The 20,118-nt window shown below is 40.1% G+C and overlaps 1 protein-coding gene across 1 annotated transcript in view; it reads right to left on the bottom strand.

Annotated features, from left to right (window-relative positions):
• Nucleotides 1–8,332: 8,332 nt before the first annotated feature.
• LOC121732192 (testis-expressed protein 2) overlaps nucleotides 8,333–20,118 on the bottom strand; it is a 28,753-nt gene continuing 16,967 nt past the window's right edge. Inside the window, exons 8-20 of the mRNA XM_042121989.1 lie at nucleotides 18,134–18,337; nucleotides 17,824–17,897; nucleotides 17,102–17,280; nucleotides 16,173–16,294; nucleotides 15,653–15,806; nucleotides 14,592–14,708; nucleotides 13,668–13,826; nucleotides 12,823–13,009; nucleotides 12,436–12,539; nucleotides 11,977–12,098; nucleotides 11,309–11,390; nucleotides 10,832–10,971; nucleotides 8,333–8,813 (exon numbers count right to left, since the gene is read on the bottom strand). Of these exons, the coding sequence (XP_041977923.1) occupies nucleotides 8,624–8,813; nucleotides 10,832–10,971; nucleotides 11,309–11,390; nucleotides 11,977–12,098; nucleotides 12,436–12,539; nucleotides 12,823–13,009; nucleotides 13,668–13,826; nucleotides 14,592–14,708; nucleotides 15,653–15,806; nucleotides 16,173–16,294; nucleotides 17,102–17,280; nucleotides 17,824–17,897; nucleotides 18,134–18,337 (1,834 nt within the window). The 3' untranslated portion in view covers nucleotides 8,333–8,623. The remainder of the gene's footprint in view (nucleotides 8,814–10,831; nucleotides 10,972–11,308; nucleotides 11,391–11,976; nucleotides 12,099–12,435; nucleotides 12,540–12,822; nucleotides 13,010–13,667; nucleotides 13,827–14,591; nucleotides 14,709–15,652; nucleotides 15,807–16,172; nucleotides 16,295–17,101; nucleotides 17,281–17,823; nucleotides 17,898–18,133; nucleotides 18,338–20,118) is intronic.

Below are 20,118 nucleotides of genomic sequence, written 5' to 3'. Positions count from 1 at the left end.
TTTTTTATAGTACCACTCCAGAACAAATATTTTGAGCAGTTTTCCTTCTTGCCTTCCTATTCTAGCCAGTAGAGATTTCTCTGTCCTTGAATATTTTCTTATTACGCTATATAACTTACATATAAAGGTAAAAGATAAAAGTAGTAGCTATATATTAATTCGTTTATTGAAAAAATCACAACTGATACCACATAGAAAAACTACTGGGCACGGTTTAACTCTTAACCATATTTACGTAATATCACATAAACATTTTATAATTTCACATACTATATACATAGAAATTCAGTATCATTTTTTGGTAATTATATAATTCATATTCATCACAGTTTTAAAATAAAATGAAAATCATCGTACGACTTTGGTCCAATATCTAAAAAATAAGAAACTATGTATTCATAAAATTATCAATAAAATTATTAGTTGTTAAGTTTTCTATACTATTTAGTAAAAATTGAAGACTCATGGTGTATATTTTGTTTAAGAGCGCATCTGACCCTAACTTGACTACTGCATACTTAAACCTAGATCTCAAAATCTAGTAAGGTCTAGAAAACTGATTTTTTGACACAAGTGACTTCAGTTCACGAAGATTAAATGCTCAAGACGTAAACACGATTACTGAAAAAATTGCTCGATAGTTTCTTTTTTACAAAAAACCTTGTTTTAGACACACTTTTGCTTGGATCTTCGAAGTTTGCTGTCTTTTCTTTAATATTTTTTAATATCTAAAAAGGCATTGATAAAACCTAAATTTGCTCAAATCACTTTTTTCATTATCATTATAGTTCGTCTTTTAATCAAGTAAAACTAACTTGGCGATGATTCCGCGCCGTCCTTTTTCACCTGGCATATGAAAGACGAATATGAGTGTGAAGAGAAGAGGACGATATTTGATTTTTTGAGTCAGGAGCGCTCTTAAGTATAGAATATTGAAGAAAACAATGACTTTCTTAAATAAGCTTTGCCCATTTTAGTGTTGTTTCTGTCTCTAACGCATATATTGATTGATGATCGTCTATCCCAATAATTTAAACATATTATGCATAAGAGACACAAGTTAAAATATTAGTCTTAATATAAACAAAATTTTAGCATCTAAGATCAGAATTGGACAAGAGTCTTACGAGTCGAAACATAGAAATAAAATTAACAACAATCGTCTTAAATTATTAACATTACAAGTTTAGAACCATTCAAAAACTTTGCTAAGCTAAAACAGCTATTTGTGAACATCAAAAAGTATTTAAACATGTATCAAAGTCTACGTCTAGGATGCAAGAAAATACTGAAGGTAGGACCAACTAGTGCCAGTTGTCTTTCTCTTTCTTCATAATATTGTTACGGTACATGGTATACGGACACGTGGTGCGCAAGTACATACTCGAACCTTCTAGAACGGTCCAATGTTTGTTTACGTGTTTACCGTTTATTTGTTAGCGTGTTTACGTGTTTTAATTTAGACCTTATGACCGAGTCCATAAGGTCTAAATTAAATTCAACTTACTGCACTTATCGCAAGGACGGCAGTTTTATTGTGGTACATGCCCGAGCCTCCTAGAAATTTTCCACGGTTGTTTACTTGATTACGTGAATCGGGAAATTTCTGGAATTCGTCTCGCCATATAAAAAGAGCCGCAGGCAGGCCCGGCAAGTTAGTTCAATCTGAGCGATCGACGCGACATCAAGTGATCAATAGTGAGTGAACCAGTGAAACCTGCGACTTGGCTACGACCTAGGACAGTGATAGTGCTTAGTGATTGGACCTAGTGATTAGTGTTTGGACTTAGTGCTAAGTGTTGTGGCTTAGTGTTTAGTGCAGTGTTAATAAAGTCTTCAAGAGAGTCACCAGGTCTTTTTCTCCAAATTCTCGAACCCTAGCACGTAACAACTGGTGTCAGAAGTGCGATTTGGAGATGCCATTGACTCCGAAAGGCGTACAAGTGTTCATTTGCATGAGTTTTGTCTAGCGGTCATTTAAACTACTTTTGTTTAAATAGGTAGCGTTCCTGGAGAAAGCGTCAGTGAGTATACCAGCAGGCTCCTTTTCTTTCCTTGTTTGTGTAAACAAGGGCCAAGTTGGAGGGAAAGGAAGAAGGGGGTAGTTCAGGGGGGGTAGGTAGGTCAAGAGGAAGTAGGAGTAGGAGTAGAGGGCTCCAGAGGGAAGTGGCCCGCTTCCCTTGGAGGGGTAGGACGAGGGCGACGATGTCGGGGCCTTGCGGCCCTGAGGGGGAGGGGGGGGCCGGGGGCAGTGCTACTGCTGGTAGCAGTGCTCCCGCGCAGAGCCGGGAGGAGACGGGGGTGCGGGGCAATAACCAAACCCCGCCAGACCTGATTGCGGCGAAGAGACAGGCGAACGCCAACATAGCGGCATTAAGAGAACAAAAGAAGGCAGAGCAGCTTGCGCGTAGGAAAGCCGCAAGGGAGGTAGAAAGGGCTGCCGAGAGCACCGGTACACAGGGTATGTATAAGGCCGGTACGTCCACAAGTGCGCCGAAGGATATCGGAAGGGTAGAAGGGAGCGAACGTATCAAGGAAGTGACCCCCATACAGCAGGTAACCGTTAGCAGGCCACCCACTCCCGAACCTGCGCCGGTAAGAGGCATGTTCTTTGACGGCAATGTGGAGGGGTGTGCGGACATGATAGTGGAGGCGCTGATAAGCAACGGGAAAAATGACAGCCCGTTAGGAACAGGCACACGAGGTCTGGGCCTCGGTACTATAGGGGCAATGTCTGGAGGGAGTAGACTAAACCGGCTTTCCATGGTTGAGTTTGATCCCTCAGCCGCTACTATACTTAGTAATGCGCCAAAAAGGGCGGATGTTACTACGGTAAGGGAGGTAGCAGACCATGCGACTACAAACTTGAGACGCACAATGGCCGAGGCTCAGGCATCCGGAGACAAAGGGGCCCGGACTTTCGTGCCCACGGCTACAAAACAACAGGCCACCACCCGGGGAACACTAATAGCTATGGCAGCACGGACTGCTGCAAGAATGCTGGGGCGTACGGATGTCGGAAGGAGTGTCCGCGGGTTCTTTGCGACCGCAGCCATGAACACTACGTTCGCAGTTGCGGTCGCTAGAGCTCTGCGTGGGAGGTTAGACCAGCCCAAGATTGCGCGAGAGTTCGGAAGCATAGATGAGGCGACGGCGTTGGATGCAGTCGTCACGCTATGGGCATTACGAGATGCCCCGGTGCAGACTCGCGCTGAGGATGGCGGGCAGGAAGTCGAGACCGACAGGAAAGAGGAAGCAGCCACGCTGCGGGCATTGTCGGGTCTTCCAGCTGCTGAGGCACTACGAGAGGTCGACAGGCGTGAGCAGGTCACCAGTAAACTACAGTCGGCGGTTGCGGCCTTAATCTGCAACAAGCCCCTGGCTTCCCGAGCCGTCGACTGCCGCGTTTGTCTGGTGTGCCTAGCTGCGCATCTCTCTGGTGAGGAGGCAACCCTGGAGGGAGAAGAAACCCCGGAGCGCGAGTACACTTTCGAGGAGGTAAGGCGCATAGTTTTGGGGAGTGGTAGGAACGGAAGGGCAATAGCGGTCGCGGCGGCCATACACAACCGTGAGATGCACGCCTTGAACGGGAACATTCACATGTTGGCGGGACAAGCAGAACGCAGGCTGGACATCATGGAAAGACTACGAGCAGACGCAGACAGGGGAGATAGATTCGTATTCCGGCCCACTAGGACTCACGAGGACGTCTTGCGGGAGGGCGAATCAGAACTACCGGCGCTCACGGTACAGACGTCTGCGATGGGGGGATATCAATCAACAGCAACGCCCCCGACCCAGCATTGCTTCTTGGGGCTGGCAAGGAACCTCATAGGTGAAATACATCCCGAGGCAGAAGAACTTACTCCTGCAACATCCGACGCAAGCTTCGCACCAACGGAATCAGGTGCGGGCAGCGTTGATGCCGAACCTACTCCTCCAAGTGAGGCGGGACCGAGTGACAGGAACAAGAAGAAACAGAGGAGGAAAGGAGTATACTCAAAGGTAAAGGAGTTTGTCACCAAGGGATATAGGGGTGATAAGAAGAAGTCAAGGAAGTTAAGGCTTCTACGAGGAAAAGACTTGAAGCCATGTGCTATAAGTGTGGTGAGAGGGGCCATCTTCAGCTAAACTGTCCGCAGAAGAAGACCCAGATGGCAAGGATAAAAAGGATCGAGGAACAAATGGAGGAGTTGAAGAAGCAAGCGGTTTCGTCCCCTACCCGGAATCATGGGGAACGAATAGAATCCAGAACTAAGGGGCGAGTACTGGATGACGCGGAGAAAGCCCCGGTAACTGTTACCTCCCAGGCACGGAGCGGAACAAAGAGAACAAGTAATTTGGGGCAAGAAAGAGATGACGACCTTCGGCACATCATCACATGGAAGAAACGGGGTGACATAAAACCAATCTGGATTGAGGTTGCACCCACTGGCGCTGTCACTAAGGCGTACTGGGAGCAATGGGACAGTCTGATACTTCAGGACGGACTACTCTACCGGAAATGGCAGAAGGCTAACGGCAGAGAGTTTTATTTTCAGATAATTGTCCCAAGGGCAAGAGTACCAGATGTTCTCCGCGAGATACATGAGGGCGTATCAGGGAGTCATCTAGGCGTCAAGAGGATGCTAAGGAAAGTGCGAGAACGATTCTTCTGGTTGCATTGGAGAGATGATGTGCAGGATTGGTGCCACAGATGTATTACTTGCGCTGCTGTAAAGGGACCACAGACCAGGAGTAGTCGTAGGAACAGCCTGGCGCGTTACCATGGCAGTAACAATGATGCTCGGGACGAGCATCTCTAAGAGGGGAGTAGTGTTACGGTACATGGTATACGGACACGTGGTGCGCAAGTACATACTCGAACCTTCTAGAACGGTCCAATGTTTGTTTACGTGTTTACCGTTTATTTGTTAGCGTGTTTACGTGTTTTAATTTAGACCTTATGACCGAGTCCATAAGGTCTAAATTAAATTCAACTTACTGCACTTATCGCAAGGACGGCAGTTTTATTGTGGTACATGCCCGAGCCTCCTAGAAATTTTCCACGGTTGTTTACTTGATTACGTGAATCGGGAAATTTCTGGAATTCGTCTCGCCATATAAAAAGAGCCGCAGGCAGGCCCGGCAAGTTAGTTCAATCTGAGCGATCGACGCGACATCAAGTGATCAATAGTGAGTGAACCAGTGAAACCTGCGACTTGGCTACGACCTAGGACAGTGATAGTGCTTAGTGATTGGACCTAGTGATTAGTGTTTGGACTTAGTGCTAAGTGTTGTGGCTTAGTGTTTAGTGCAGTGTTAATAAAGTCTTCAAGAGAGTCACCAGGTCTTTTTCTCCAAATTCTCGAACCCTAGCACGTAACAATATGCATGAAAGAGAGGGCGACATTAAACGCCAAACTGGCCAAACTAAAGTGACACAGGTACACGTATTGTGATATGTAATTATATACAAACAAAAGGTGAATTTCATACACATGACATTTAAGGTTTTTAGTAATAAATGCCTTTAAATTCTCATCGCAAATACAATAATGAGCAAAAACATTCAGCCTTTAATTTTAAATATTCAAAACGTTTAGAAATACTCAAAATAGTTGCTGTATTAGAAAATTTCGTGCTACTTATATTGTTCAAGAACGATGGTAACAGGTGAAATACCTCGATTGTAAGCTAGATGGCGCTAGAGTCTAGACGCAAACATTGTTGCAAGATTGCTCCATCTAGCGGCAGAACCCATACTTTCTCAATCTTAACTGTTTTGCTCAACATAAGTATCACGTATTTATGAATGTAAAACAACAATAATTTCCCATCACATTCGCACCCATTTTTAACCGACTTCCAAAAAACGAAGAGGTTATATGTTCGGCTGTGGATATTTTTTTTTCTCCTGAGTTTAGTATTTATGCATTGTCTTGTGCGATTCTCCTAAAATCCGAATGTTCACTTGCTGAAAATTACAATCATGACTTTTTTAAATAGTCCAATAACAAAATACATTTATTTGATAAAATCGAACAAAACAAACAGGCATTCTCCGAGCACCAGGTACAAAAAACTAAAATGATATTAACATCAAGTTTTAAATAGTAACAGTAGAATATTTTTCACTTAGTTTTAATGAGTTTTTGTGATGTTTTGTGGGTCGATTATTGTCATTTTCTATCACTAGCAGAGAGTAACAAGTCATAATTTCTCTGAAGCAGTAAGTTTTATAGTGTTCGTTTTTTTCACATGGCATGAAACTACAGTGTTAACAGTGAAAAAAGTAAAAAGAAACATAGAATACACAATGTGAAAAGTAAATGTTTTACTATGCACCTACAATTTAAAAATTACACTGGAAGGAACATGAAATTAATATAAACAATAAACATTGTTAAAGGCCTGTTTCACCACTTCCTGATAAGGTGCCGGGTAGGCTTATTTGACAGATTATATAGTAGATAGCCTTATCAGGAAGTGGTGAAACAGGCCCTTAGTGTTTTTGATGATTCATTTGAATATAATTGTAGATTTTGGCATAAACTTTATAATTTATAAGTTTTAGACAATATTTTTTTTTAGTTTTGGCGGTGTTTATTAATATTGTTGATTTTTTTCAATACTTTTAACCTAATATTTTTTAAAGCACCGTTTAAAAACTAGCACATATCAAAAGTAAAGACAAACTTTGTGTATGCATATTATTTTCAAATACAATTTTGTAGTTGTTTTCAAAATCGCACATTTAAATTTAAAAAGATTATAAAACACGAATAGAAATACAGATAAAAAATGACATGGACACATTTTTATCGAAAAACGGCGCTAGGATCGAAGTAATTTTATAAGTAATAGAATAAACAATGTTTACCCTTGTCTTACATGTTTATCGTTAGATGAGGACGCGAAGGTCAATTAAGAGTCGGTTCACACCGAAACGAGACATAAAAGCAATATAAAATTGCAATGTCTTAGGTGACGATGCTTGATTTCCCATTTTTTTTATTCTTCATCCCGTTTCGATAAAAACCGACGCTCATGACAACATAAATTGAATACATATTTAACTGTAATATATTTCTACGATATTCTATGGCCTAGAATTTTTTTGTAAATATACATATATTTTGTATTATGAAATTTATAAAATATTTTCTATATTTCACGTATTAAATTTCTTCTAAATATCTAATCATATACGACCTATAGACGAAAATTATATACAGACTATAATTAAATAAGCTTTTTAGCTATTTACATACAACTTAAAATACATAACATATTAATACGCATGGCTTATACCAGGAACTACAAAAATTAAATAAATTCTTTAAAACACAAACTCATTTTAGTAAAATATTTAAAAGTCTCACGAAGTCACTCAGATAATATTAAATGATTATTATTTACATTTTTAGTCAAAATCTTCACGTATTTAAAGTTAACTAATCATTTAAAAAGTCTGAGTGCAGCCGTTAGTGACCACCCTAAGAATTAAGGTACGGAAGTTTTACTTCCAGCACTGTAAGTTTAAAATTAAATGCCTCAATGACACATTTTAACTACTTAAATCATTATATATGATCGTCAACATACTTAAAAATCATTCTTAAAATACCTATCGAAAATATAAACTAAAAATGCTCTTTTTTCAATTTTTTTAATTCGACGCTTGAATTTTAATTCTATTTTTTTAATCAAAATAAAAAAGCCAAATTTTTTTTTATTCAAGAATTTTTATATTTTTTTATTGATTTTATTTTAAAATGATATATAATTTCATAAATAATGGGTCAAACTTTAATTATTAATTACATATTAATAAAATATAAAAACATTTAAAAATAAACGGAATGCTGCTCTGTAAAATATGAGCGACACTGGTTACCCATTATTACTAAAACCTTCTAGAAGTAAAAAAAATGGTAAAGCGCCATATTGTCTATATTAGCAGTTCGATTTTTTGTAACTTAAAAAAACATTTATGGTAACATAGTCTGCCACCTTTTAAAATATTAATTATATTTTTTATTCAAATTAAAAAAAAGTTATTAAAACTTCGACTGCTTTACCAACATAATATACCAGCGCCATCTAGTGGTACAATAGATAAAATTGTTAAACACCGGAAATATTATAACAAATAGATATTATTGTGTTCTGCCAGTGCTTTACTGCGCCGCTAACTACTTTCAGTGCCTCGATTCTATTTTTCGTTCATTCAGTCGAATGTTCTGACTTATAAAACTATAACTCTTTCGTTTCACGTATATTCGTATTATGCTGTTTGATGCATATCAAGTAGAACAGGGCACGAAGCAGCATAAATGTTGCATGATTTTGTCGAATCTCCCATTTTCGTTTCGGTACAGGAGGCCTACCACGAAACCGTTTTGAGACTCAAACGATCGATTCGGAATGCCACATCCTGCTCAAACAAACGTTGTTAGAGAAGGACGCAGCAATTCGATTCGTTCGTTTAAGTCTCAAAACGGTTTTGTGGTACGGCCCCTATTTACCACCACTTACCACGAGCGTTATTGGTCAGTATATCGGATGTATCAGTAACAAATCGCTTATTTCGATCTCTCACGGTTCATATCTATCAATATCTATAGTATTCTATAGTACCTTATTCAAATTCAACGGGCGTGGGTGTCATGACATCAACGATGAAGTCCTCCATGTTGGGTATGACGAGCACCTTCTCGAACTCCCTGGTCAGCTTCTGTTCTATCCAGTTGGTGATGTGAGCGAATCGCAGCGTACGCGCGCCGACCGCCGGCCGCGCTTTTAGCACCAGTTGCGGGTTGGTTACGAAGCTGAAAAAAATTGCATAAATATTTTAATGCTAGCTAATGAAATAAGAAAGCTTTGGCTAGGCAGCAAAAACAGCATGGAAAAGGGATTAGCCGCTGTCTTTGCTATTATAGTTTGTGCGTTTTAAGATGATATGGGTGACAATTCTTATATTCCTTGCTACGAATTTTTTTTACAAGAAAAAAATATAATTATATTCCATCTACAAAAACAAATGTTTCCTATAATTGTAAATGAATAAAAATGAAAAGTTGCTAAATGCTAACTTATTAACATAAAATTATAAATATTAACTGTGAAATAGGAGTATAAAATTATTGTTACGAAAACATTTGCAAAATGTCAGATGCATGAAACGGAACTTATGTCAATAGAGATTGACTCTGTTGAATCGAAATCAAATCGATAAAAAAGGGCGGCCATCTTAAATCGCCGGCACCACTGAAATGTCAGTACGAAATCGATAATTTCGATTGCAATTCCTTTACGAAGTGATTCGAAATTTTTAAAATTATCGATTAATTTTTGTTAGGTAACTTCCCTACTATTGTCAATTATAATGTGTCACATGTACTATCAGAGAAGTTGATTCCTATGCAAATCGGGGACCTAAATAGTTTGGTTGCGTTACGTTAAACCCAGCTGACAGATCACAATTAACATTGAATTGACATATTCGACCAATTTGTCTGTCAATTGCATAGGAATCAACTTCCTCGATGGTACATATCATCTTAAGACCCAGTTTCATCAAACAATGTTAAATAAATAATGGCTTGTTAAATCAGTTAATGGCCTGTTAGAGCTATCGAGCGTTCCACCATGCCCTAATGTCATGTTAAATCACCTAACACGGTGTTAAATTTATTTCCTGCTATGGAGGTCCGTTAAATATTTAACAGGCTGTTAGATGAGTCAAAATAACAACTTTCAAAGACAATAATATGCAATATCAATAAAAGAATCTGTTTTGACTTTTGAGTCTTTCCGCCATGTTTCCGCTACGTCCTTATTATTAATTATTTTCATAGTTATGAATAATTATTTATTTTCACTTTGCCAAAAATTCAGCCTTCGGATTTTCCTTGACATTGCAAATATACTAACTTGTATCAAAATTACCAAACCGAAATATGTAAATAAAAGTTTGTATTATGATTCATGTTTTCAGCTTTGACAGATAATAATTATTAACTTGATAAATTAAGAAGAACTATTATAGAGTAACAAATGTATGCGATCAGTGATATTTTAATTTGGTCGCATTGTCTACTATTATACTACTATGGAAGAAAGTGACACATTGCAGCAAACATGTCGTATTAATATTGTACATTGCAATTTCGTCGCGTTATAACAAGAATGAACGAATTGATAGTTGTTCACTCGTTGTTCACTTAACATTGCATTTACTAATCCGCTGTAAAATTTTTACTGTGGGACATAAGTATTTTAACAGTCTGTTTAATTTTCCAAGGTCCGTTAAGTAATGCCTTGTTAGAATTTAACAAACAGAGGTTGGTGAAATTGGGTCTAAAACGCACAAACTATAGTAACTGTGATGACAATAGCTGTTCCGAGACATACGGTCGTGGTATCTGGGCGCTTCGCTGTAGCGTCGCTTAGTGCGGTCTCGTCTTTTGGGGCCTAGTTGGTTTACGCTGTCTTTAAGTTCTAAGAGGACAATCGCTCTACTGTCACCTGAGCCGTGCCGTCCAGTCCCACCAGCTCCAGCTGCAGTTTGATGTCCGTGTTGTACTGTCACCGGGGGTACACTCACTCGAGCCATATCCGGTCGTGCGGCGGCGGCGGCACGTTGATGGCGAGCGAGCCGTCCAGTTCCACCAGCTCCAGCTGCAGCTTGATGTCCGTGTTGTACTGTCACCGGGGGTACACTCACCCGAGCCATATCCGCTCATGCGGCGGCGGCGGCACGTTGATGGCGAGCGTGCCGTCCAGTCCCACCAGCTCCAGCTGCAGCTTGATGTCCGTGTTGAACTGTCACCGGGGGTACACTCACCCGAGCCATATCCGGTCGTGCGGCGGCGGCGGCACGTTGATGGCGAGCGTGCCGTCCAGTCCCACAAGCTCTAGCTGCAGCTTGATGTCCGTGTTCGACAGCGCTTCCATGCCGCGCTTCACGTACTTGTATTCTGTCACCTGAGGGTAGTAGCAAAAGTTATTTAAAACCTCATTAATTAAATGGCATATACTAGAGCAAGGTACTGTTAACATTTCCAAATCAGTAGACTAGTATTTAGAGACTTTTTTCACTCGTGGCCAAAATCAGAACTAACGCCATCTTAACACGTTGTTCTTGAGAGGTAACTGTTTCACACTCACTCTCTCTTAACAATATCATCCACGCGCTAACACCTAATAATCCTAGTAGAATAGTAGAATAATTGTCGTTGCGAAACAGCTGTCACTCAGAATGACATCAGATATTATTTATTATATTTCATTACTATTTATTTATTATATTACACAGTCTTACCTGTTGGAAATACTTATTCGTTGCTATTTTGTCCACCATACGTAGGAACTTCTTTTTTGAGCTTCCCTCGCCAGTGGTCGATCTAAAATAAATTAAATAATTAAACCACGGTCTACAACTGTATTGTTTAGTAGTTTACACGCACAATGGTCAATAGAAAACCCCACCTTTAGGACAACGACAATGTGCCAATAAATGATACATGTTTATAAAACGTCGGAGCGTCGACGCTGCAGCGACACAACGTTACGCTGCTTTCAGGAAGAGTAAGAGACTTCTCGCTACAAATAGTGTCACGTTTAAAGAGCGCTTCGTATCGTTTATTCATCGTGTGACACTATACTAAGATGTTTTAATTACTCATCTATTTCAAATATATTACTGTACAGCAGCCTTTCCCAAAGTGGCCGATAACGCCCCCCCCCCCCCCCCTCCCCGCGGGCGCTGAAGGTCTAAAGGGGGTGTGGGACCCAGAAAAAAAATTGGGGCATTGTGTAGAGTACAAATCAGCCCCCAAGCATGGGCTTCGGGGGTGATTTGTAATTTCACTTCATATGGATGCAGTTTAAATTGAAACAATGGAGGGCGCTAAAACATATTTTTTTCTTGAAGTGGGCAGTAGACAAAATAAGTTTGGGAACCCCTGCTGTACAGCCTAAAATACTCACGCGGAGTCAGCGGGCAGCATGTTCTCAGCGCTGTCTACGGGCTGTACGGGCGGGCTCTCGTCGTCGCTGCTCGACTCCGCCGAGTCCTCCATGTCTGAGTCGAATATCGCTGGCTTGCGTTTCTGTAGATATATAAATAATATTTTCTTTCTTACAACATAACAAAAGGTCGCTTACGATTTTCTATAGTCCCTATAAGCCAAAGATAATGGATATGAAGATAACATAGATATTACATGGACGTATAAATGCTCTAACGTATACGTATTGCGTATACGTACGTACTTTACGTACGCGAAGTCAGACGCATAATGAAAATCTTGCATGTTAAAGTCTGATAATAAATGGTAATAAAATAATGGTAATAACATAATTTTTAACTATGCTAAATATAATAATGAAAGTATCACTTAAAACACATTATGTATATCTTTCCTAGGAGTGTATAAAAAAACTCACCCTAAGCTGTTTCTCAGTAGAAATGCCTTTGACGGGCGACATGGTCACTTCCTTCTGCGGTTCCTCATCTTCGCTCTCTTCTGACTGACCATCCAATGTTGTGCCTGGAATATAACACTTTTTATAGAGGCTAAGCAAGGCTAGATAGAATTATATAAGACTTTAGACTAGATAGCGGATATTTAGTCAATACTTAAACATGGTCGACTAGCTAAATAGCTAGGAACGAGTTGACAAGCTTATGAATATTATTATCGTCAACAATGTTGCCAAAATAATCAACATTTCTTAGAATAAATTAACTTTTCGCACGTGACGCTCCAGCGGGCAGCCCGCTAGTGTCAACTCGGTGACATCTAGCGGACTCATGACTACATAGACACTTACTCTTCTCCTTCAGCTTCATGAGGTTGATCTGGGTGAGTATGGTGATGCTGGCGCCGCCCGCGTAGCTGACGTCCGCGTGTAACCACAGCCCGCGCTCGTCCGCCGCCGCCGCTCGCACGCGCCGCACGATCGGGCAGCCCGCTAGTGTCAGTTTGGTGACAGCTAGTGGACTCATGAATGATGGTAACTGAAAAAACCATAAAATAAAATATAGAAGAAAATAAAGTTCGCATGCGATCTACATCAAATCGTTAAACGTATGCTTGACGCACGCACGCAATGGCCGCATATAAGTAGTGTGTGTTTATCAGCGTCTGTTAGTCCATGAATAATAAGGGACGCGCTACACCGGAATGGCAGCGGCGAGGCGAGCACTTTCAGTGTCATATGATTTTAAACTTTATCTTCATTATTGTATACGTCATAGTATCGCTTGAACAATCTACGGCCGCCCGTGGCTGCTCAAAGCGTTGCTGCTGCGATTTCTCAAGCGATACTATGTATTACAATAATGAAGATAAAGTTTAAAATCATATGACACTGAAAGTGTTCGCCTCGCCGCTGCCATTCCGGTGTAGCGCGGCCCTAAGAGAGCGAAAGTGATCCGCTGAGATCTTTATACTACTACTAATTTTGAAGTGATAACTTCTTACGGTAGGATGAAATACTTTGTTACATAACGCGTTATGGGACCAGTCTGTCTAGATTGTGTTATCATTTCAGTCAGGCGTCCCGAGACGCACCTTTTTTATCGTTAAGAAATATTGGCAAGCGAGCAATATCAATTGGGGTTTTGGATAAACAAGTCACTTGTTAACTTTATACCAATAAGTCATAACTCCCACCTTGAGCGTATGCAACTTCCGTTGTATCTTGGCCTGCAGTCGCGCGACAGTGTAGGGGTCGCGCGACACGTCGAACATGACGCGCGCGACAAGCGTGTTTAGCCACGACACCTCCGCCGCCAGCTTGCGACACGCGCATTCCGGTGGTAGACATTCCGACTGAAATAAAGTCATGAATAGTGAATAAGGATATTAGTAAATAATATTTTATGTAGGATGTTTATCATGGTTACAGCTAATGTCACGATATAAAAGTCACAATGTGTTAGTCAAATACTTATATCTTCTAACTATGCTATATTTTAGTCAAATAGTTATATCTTCTAATATTTTACTTCGTGGTTTCTATGCAAGTGAATCTTAGCGTTGGCCAAAAGAAAAAGAGAAAGAAGAAGAGAAAAGATATATCAAATAACTATGTACTGTGTGTATGTCACTTCTTATTGTTATATAGTATACACTAGTAACTGTAAGTAACTAAACTCTTTACAATTGGTACTAAACTACATATTATTGATTTTAAATTTGTTTTATGCTAACACTTTTCCTCTTCTTCTTTTTGCTCGATCGCTCCGACCTCTCCGACGGCGAACGTTTCATCTGGCATGTCGTACCAACGTCCGATGTATTTCTTGTCAGTACTTCGTGACACTACAATAATTTTATGTAATATTTTTATTTTATTCTCATACTCAACTCAAACTCAAACTACGCTACAGCGACGCTATGCACAAAACATCAGTATTATTAAACATGAAGTGTCGCGTCGCTTTGCTGCAGCTTAAGATAGCATTCGAATCAAGACGACCGCGACGCGAGACCGCCGTCCCACTGCTTTATATGAATTAATAGGAAGTGCTGACGGATGCAATCGACCGGGTCGCGCGACGTGTGGGCGAGGAGGACTTTCAGTTCAAAACTCACCTCTATAACCTTCAGTAGGTAGGGCAAAAATGTTTTCTCGTAGGACTCGAAGCTGGAGGAGTGTGTTGGCGTCGCGTTTATCGTCACACCCTCTGAACTCGACTCGTTGTTCTTATTCTGAAAAACAAAGGTTTTGAATAAAAAATCGATATTTCGACGGCCTATCTCTTTTGTATTCAACAGGATTAATGTTTTTTTTTTTTATGAAATAAGGGGGCAAATGAGCAAACGGGTCATCTGATGGAAAGCAACTTCCGTCGCCCATGGACACTCGCAGCATCAGAAGAGCTGCAAGTGCGTTGCCGGCCTTTTAAGAGGGAATAGGGTAATAGGGGAGTGTAGGGAAGGGAAGGGAAGGGAATAGTTGAGGGTAGGGAAGGGAATAGGGTAGGGGTTAGGGGATTGGGCCTCCGGTAAACTCACTCACTCGGCGAAACACAGCGCAAGCGCTGTTTCACGCCGGTTTTCTGTGAGAACGTGGTATTTATCCGGTCGAGCCGGCCCATTCGTGCCGAAGCATGGCTCTCCCACGTATAAAAATGTTTAGCGGCATAAAGTATAAACTCTTTGCTTTTTTTCTGCACGACCAAAGCTCTATTGCTTATTCCGTACGGTATCGAAGTTTTGTCGCAGCGTTTTGCATTCATAGTCATTATGTCACATTGATGCGTTGCGTTGTCGTTCAATGTTTTGACAGAATGACGGCAAAAAAAAATATAGTGGGTGAAAGACTAAAGACGAGTGAGATTTTTTTAAATTTTTTATTTATTTATTATTTTAATTCAGGCATCTTGGCCCATATTATATACTAACATACATAGAATTATACTAAAACTAACACTAAACACGTATTGTCTGCGACGTGTTCGGAAGTCGTCCTCGGAACCTCCTGTAGACGACTCCGATCGGCCAGAACTCCTCCTTCTCGAGGGTCGGTAGATGATGCGTTGGGACTCTCAACACAAAGGAATCTCGCCGCCGCAATGCGAATTTGGCATACAATCAGAAAATTCAACGCAACGGAACAATGTATCTATGCAATAAAATAAGGCGTAAAATACCTTAGCAAACGACACGGTGTCTTTCTCTGCGAGTTTGTAAGCACCCATTTCAATGCCATCTTTGGTTTCCTCATTGACAGACTTGTTGTCATCGGCTGCTGACGACTCCGCTGACGCGTTCGCCTCCGAAACTGCCGTCAGGAGTCGACGGTACCTAAGAAATAGGGAAAATTGTAATTATTATGACACTTTGACAAAACACGTCGAATTATATGCCAATATCGATTACACTCGACAGTGGCATTTGCCTTATTAATAGAAAATTCCAAAAGGTTCAGTAGCAAAATAATACGCCACTTTCAGAAAACATGCCGAATGATATGCCACTACACACTACATTAGTATGTAGTACGTAGTACAACACACAGAGAATATGCCACTTTAGTAAGTGGCATATTCTCTCTGTGTTGTAACTTGTATTACAATGGTAGTAAACAAAACAGCAATCAAAAGCGAAACACATGTAACTGCTCTCAGATGTGTCATCATCACCATCATAATCATCATCATCGTCACTCACCAGTCGTGCTTGTCCCGGCCGGTGCGCGTGAACAGGAACAGGCGGGCGTGTCTGTCGGTGGACGGTCTGACGTGCACGCTCCACTCCCCCTCCGCCTGGCTCTCTGCCCCCTCCTCTTGTTCCTGTCATCATCATTTCTTGTGGTTAAAACAGGTCCTAAATACATAATATCTGTAACTACAGCTCGTTTCACCACTTCCCGATAAGTTCGGGATATGCTCTATTGTTAATTTTGCATGCCAACAAAGGCCTATGTGTTGAACCTAATATCAAATATAAGACCTAAATTATTGTAACACACATACGCAAAAATAAATGAATTTGAATTTGAATGCTATACACAACTTATTTGACAGATACAGTATAGACTATAGAGTATGTATCAGATAAGTTGTACATAGCCTATCCGGCAATTATCAGAAAATGGTGAAACAGCCCCTAAATATTATAAGTTGTTTGTATAAAACTTCCTACTGTAACGCACACTAATCGGAGTCGTAACATAATCGCCTCACTTCGTTTGGTTTTAAACGCCGGCCTGTAGTCGGCGAGCCGTAAGCGCGGTGTCGCCTAGCCGTAGCCAACTTCATGCCTGGTTACCGACAGCGATACGATATTATGTGTCGTGACTTTTCAACGTGAAGAGGTTATAAACAGACAGACACGTTTGGAAATATTCCATGGTGGAATGTAGACAAAATATTCCAAATTAATTGATACTTGAGTTTTAGGCTTCAGTCTCGAAATCCGCTGGCAGCGGGGCCTGGCAGTAAATATTGTATAAATTTATATGGATAAGCCGTCTAGCGCGGTAGCGTGTCATAAATCATTGGATACATTGGAACGCGCCGCCCGCGCGCCGCTGCCGTCACCGCTCCGCTGCCCGCTGATTTCGAGACTGAAGCCTTAAGTCTAAAAATCGAACTTACCGCTTCATCTAGAAACTCCTTTATCCTAGATATCTCGCTGTCATCGATATCATCTTCGTCCTCTTTACTGGCTACGGATTTTGTTGTGACGTCATCCAGCTCTATCATTGTTTCCTCTTGTGATAATCTATCAGGCTGTTCGGGTTCTGTACTGGTAGATGCAGTTTCTGTCTTCTTATCTATGAAAAGAAGAAAGACATAAGTATATTTGGAAGTTAGATTTTTATTTAAAGTCTAATAATGCTCGGTTACAGAGAAAATATGTCAGAAGATTGTCTGTTGACTAGATGTTGAAAAGATAAACTCCTACCGAAAAACCTAAGAAACTAATTTTACAAAATTAGAGTTTAAGACAGAAGGTATTATTGTTTACAAAATTAATGAGACAGAGGTTAAACGTAACCTTTATTACTTCGAGAGATAAGATGTTTAAAATGTACCATCGAGGAAGTTGATTCCTATGCAATTGACAGACCAACGTTATTTGGTCGAATATGTCAATTCATGTTAATTGGGTCCTGTTCCTGGGTTTGACGTAACGCGACCAAACTACTTAGGTCCCCGATTTGCATAGGAATCAACTTCTCTGATAGTACACTAGCTTAAACATTGTTATAACGCTGGTATAATTAGTGATAATTTTATTATGTACTTAGTAATAATAATTGATATTATTTTATATAATGAACATTATTTATTATGTAGATAGTTTTAATCAGCACCTTTATTGTGTATTTTCCTGGCTATCCTATGCCGTAAGCCTTCCCTCCCTGGTTCATTTTCGCTGTTCGGTATACTGCAAAAAAAAAGCATTAAATTACGTTAAGAACATTATAATTATGGTAAGGCAGTAAGTATAATATTATAAGTTGCAGGTAGGTATGAAACGCTTTTCAGCTAAGCAAAAATTTTATTAAATACTTTGTGTATTTTAACAATAATTCTTTTCAACCATAAAAGCTTCATAATTAACTTTATACAAATTATAAATGACACAACAAGATTCACCCAGTATATCTATTAAAAACTTACCTCTTTTCTCTTCTTCTCCATACGAACTTCTTCTTCTTTTCGGGACTAGTATTGACGTCATTTATCTCCGCTTCCGGTAGAACCTCCTTAATCTTCTTATCTAGTTCAGACTTCTTTTCACTGGTAGAGCTCTCCTTTTCTAGCACTTGAATTTTCTCCTTCTCGCTCAGTATTATACAGATGGGGTATTTCTTGCTCCATTGCCTGCGACAATTAAATTTAGACGGTCAATAGGTTTTGTAGGTCACGATTTAGGTCACCTAGCCTCTCGATCGAATAATAGAGTTGAGTTTTAGAATGCTTATTGTGCTATTTCTATTTATTCGCAGCTGAAACCTTTTAGGAATGCAAGGAATGTTTAGGTCAATTTAGATTTGAAACGTGTCACGTAAAAGGTGATTATAATCCTTAATTAATATTTTTACCCAACTATATAAAAGCCAAAAATAAATTCATGTACATAATATACCGTATTTTTTTAAGCGCAGGTAGCGCCAAAACACTGATCCGATTTTATTTAAAGAGTCAATAAATAAAATATAGCATTACCTTTGTGACTTGATTAATAACATACTAGATTTTTAGGCACGGCTTAATTCGCCTAGAACCATACATTTTCCGCAAATGTTCTACGCTTTGCGACAAATCGCATGAAAATCGTTCTAAACTCTTCAGCTTTATAATTATAAGTTTATGCTTTTATTATTGAGCTCTCCTCAATGATAATTAACCAACGAGAGCCTCCGTCCGTCAAGTGGGCAAGTAATTGTCAATTGTATAGTCAGGTATCGCAATAACCACGGTCGACAACCGGTTGGTCAATCGCTGCTAGAAATCTCGAATAACGAATATTTAGAGTCGGACTAGTTATACAAAGTATGTATAACAATACTAAGGGCCTGTTTCACCACTTTCTGATAAAGTGCCTAATAGGCTATTCACAACTTTTTTGACAGATTCTCCATACTTGATCTGTCAAGTTAATTGGTGGATAGCCTTATCAGGAAGTGGTGAAACAGGCCCTTAGTAATAATACTTAAAGGTGTGTGTGTTGATTATATAAAGTTCACTGTAGAAGTAGCAGCATTGAAAGAGCAACATTTTTTTTGTGATTTGTATGGGCATTGGGCAAGCGTTCGCCCGTCATGATTTTTTCCACACAAAGGTGAAAAAAGTTATTCTACATAGAACTTAGAAGTAACTTAGTAAACTGTAGTAAGTTAGACCCATACACACCCTAAAGTATTATCACTTAGTTTTGTTACACCCTGTATAACACAACATGCTAGAATATTAACAGGCTTTTGCAGTCAGTTTTTGACAGAACTGGAACAGGGGTGTAGGTCTGGAAAGACTGTCATTCCCAACAGGTCTTAAATCAAATTGTAGTACGTAATTTCATACGTGGGAGAGCCATGCTTCGGCACGAATGGGACGGCTCGACCGGAGAAATACCACGTTCTCACAGAAAACCGGCGTGAAACAGAGCTTGCGTTGTGTTTCGCCGAGTGAGTGAGTTTACCGGAGGCCCAATTCCCTTCCCTATCCTCCCCTATTCCCTTCCCTTCCCATCCCTACCCTCCCCTATTACCCTATTCCCTCTTAAAAGGCCGGCAACGCACCTGCAGCTCTTCTGATGCTGCGAGTGTCCATGGGCGACGGAAGTTGCTTTCCATTAGGTGACCCGTTTGCTCGTTTGTCTTTCATTAAAAAAAAAACATACAAACATCTGCATTCTAGAATGTATGCAACAGTTGTATCGAATACATTTAAATATATTTATTTAATATGCTGGATAGACAATCAGCAAGATGATTAAAAGATGGTTGCTAAGCATGGGTAGCAGTGCAAAATATGAAGCCTAGATCGTTGAGACGTTAGTTTTTAAATGGTTAGTCAGCAAACCGTCGACCATGGACACTCACAACTCACAAGTCGCAACGCTAGATAAACCACAAGTGCGTTGCCAACCTCAAAGATAATAA

This window comes from Aricia agestis, chromosome 12 (genome assembly GCF_905147365.1).
Source record: "Aricia agestis chromosome 12, ilAriAges1.1, whole genome shotgun sequence".
Taxonomy (NCBI): Eukaryota; Metazoa; Arthropoda; class Insecta; order Lepidoptera; family Lycaenidae; genus Aricia; species Aricia agestis.
This window is presented reverse-complemented; position numbering and strand designations above follow the sequence as displayed.